The 2,344-nt window shown below is 50.7% G+C and overlaps 1 protein-coding gene across 5 annotated transcripts in view; it reads left to right on the forward strand.

Moving 5' to 3' along the window:
* Positions 1 to 2,344, forward strand: part of LOC113215029 (acetylcholine receptor subunit alpha-like) — a 202,496-nt gene that overhangs the window by 80,366 nt on the left and 119,786 nt on the right. The window contains exon 1 of one of the 5 annotated variants that reach the window (XM_052265430.1): positions 528 to 819. The exons of 3 other annotated variants lie outside the window; for them this stretch is intronic. Coding sequence is in view for 1 of the 2 variants with exons in the window: in XM_052265432.1 (XP_052121392.1) it covers positions 747 to 819 (73 nt within the window). In the remaining variant the exon portion in view is untranslated. Of the gene's footprint in view, positions 1 to 527; positions 820 to 2,344 lie in introns of those variants that run through there. One more of the 5 variants, XM_052265432.1, reaches the window with a different exon arrangement.

The following is a 2,344-nucleotide window of genomic DNA, read 5'->3' on the forward strand; positions in this document are numbered from 1 at the left end:
GTCGGGGGGCGGGGTGGGGGCTGAGTGTGTGTGTACCGAGAAGCCACAGTCAAACCCCCTATTCAGCATGACAAAACAAAAGTATCGGGAACCACACTGAGGCGGGAGAAACTTTGCAAAGCAGGCTGATGCCAAGTTTAGTGGTGCTGCTTCCACATTACAAGTGTCAGCACTTGTACACCACAACGCGACACCAATATGAACTAATCCAGTGTGCCTGTAAACTGCTGCTGAGTTTTTCTCTCGAATCACCTTGCATCTGGTCATTCCCTATCGTACCCGCGCGACTGTATGGGTATTCTCCACGTCTCCACTTTAAAACAATTACTAGATTTATTTCAACAAACGTCGTAGCCAACTTGGTCAAACATTATAACAATTTAAAGAAAATACTAAATATTGTACATCAATGAGACGTGTCTGGTGAATTATTATTTATTTAATATTTTAATGAAGTTAACATGCGTTTTAAATGTCCAACAGTTGGCACCAACACGTCCCTGCACACGAACAAAACACCATCAGTGTCCGTTTGGTGACGGTCTCGGCTCGGTCGCCGTCGCCCTTTAATCGTAATAAAAATTTTGTTGTTAGATCGAATGGATTTCAGACAAGTTAAACTAACTTGCGTGGCATATTTTGAGGTGTGATTACCATTCTTCGTGTAACCCGGGAACTGTGCGCCGCGAGTTTTTTGTTCGGAATCACGACGAAGGTTTAGTCCACGGAGCTGAGCACTGGAGGTTATGCACTCGGCTCCTTCTATTCTTCTCGTTTCTTCCAACCGGATAGAGTGCCATCATCAACCGACGAGGAACGGTCAGTGTTGAAATTGTTTCTAACCTCTGTGTACAAACCCCGACATAGCGCTCCTTTGCTTCAAAGAAAGAACTTTGCCGTTTCGTCGTGAGCGTGAGAGTTGACAGTCGAACAGTCGAATCATTGCTCTACCTTTGTATGGGCACCAACACTCAATAGAAACGCGTAATTTTTTATCCTGATTCACGTGAGGTTTGTGTGTATTTTCGTTTCTCTAGTTGGGGTTATGTTTCTCCGGTCGCTTCGGTCCACATGCGCCGTTTGGGTCGTAAGGGAAGTTGGCGAATGCTCGGCTAATAATGATGGACCCCCTTCGTGGAAGGGCTGAGTGCAGCGGAACGGTTCGGTGCAAAAGGAAGACGGGCAATCGAGCTCCGAACGAGCAGAGCACGTCAAGTAAAACAAAAATATTTGCACGGTGTTTGTAACAAATAATGTTCAGTCAGAAAAATCACTTTTAGATCCAAACTCACCAGGGATCAATATTCAAATTGCTCGAATATTTTTATTTCAAAATTTAAGTAGGTTTGTTTATCTTTTCGCGTCGGTAACAAGACGTTTCGAACCCCCTCCTGTGCGAACTTTAGAAGGTAGGGGTTCCTCTGTCGGTTTTGCTCGTCTGCTTTGCTCCGGCCCGACGAATCTGGAAGTGCATCGGAAGGGTCTGCAAGTCGTCGCAGTCGCAGGAGAGGCGGGGGGGGGAGGGGCGTCGGGACCCACCGGTCTTAATGATGCTCGTTGTCTTCATTAAAACTTGCCGCGAATCGCGGAAACACTTTCTGCGCTGCATGTGGCTCGGGAGAGGGGAGGAGGAGAAAGGGGGGGGGGGCACTGCAGCTAACGACGGGAGCGCCCCGTCAGCCCGTCACTCCCACGAGAGCAGGGCTCGGATCAGTCGAGCACGGTAGTCAGTCTTCCAATAAAAGGGAAAGAATTGTGCCGCCCAGGCGGCGATATGCACGTATCCGCCGGATACCGCTGCTTGGTGCCCTGCTCTGTACGATATCACGGTCAAATATTATACGCGAGGCAGTTTTCGCCTTACAAAGTTTTTTCTCCGCCCCGAGCGAGCGCCGAGCGGGCGGGATGACAGCTGACTCAGGGCGCTCGCTGGGAGCTTGTTTACAACGAGTTACCACCTAGTATTACCCTCGTAGGGGTATTACCCTTCGATTACCCCTGGATTATACCTAGATTACCCCTGGAATATCCCTGGACCACCCTCGGATAACCCAGGAAGTACCCCGTAGCCCCTATGCGATTGTTCCCGGATTACCCCCCCCAGGCCTGGACCCGAGCCCCGGATCGACATCAGTATTTCCGCGGCGTGTCTGTCGAGTTCTGCGGAGCACACAGCCAGCCTCCCAACAGCGTTTAGTCTCTCCCTTCCGCTGTGGGGCGGGGGGCGGTGGGCTCCCTTATCTTCAGCCCGCGGGGGCGGCGCGAGGCGCGGCGGCATGAGGGATTACGGCGCGTGAAGAGAGAGAGAGAGAGAGAGAGAGAGAGAGAGAGAGAGAGAGAGAGA

This window comes from Frankliniella occidentalis, unplaced genomic scaffold (genome assembly GCF_000697945.3).
Source record: "Frankliniella occidentalis isolate FOCC.00 unplaced genomic scaffold, Focc_3.1 Scaffold27, whole genome shotgun sequence".
Lineage (NCBI taxonomy): Eukaryota > Metazoa > Arthropoda > Insecta > Thysanoptera > Thripidae > Frankliniella > Frankliniella occidentalis.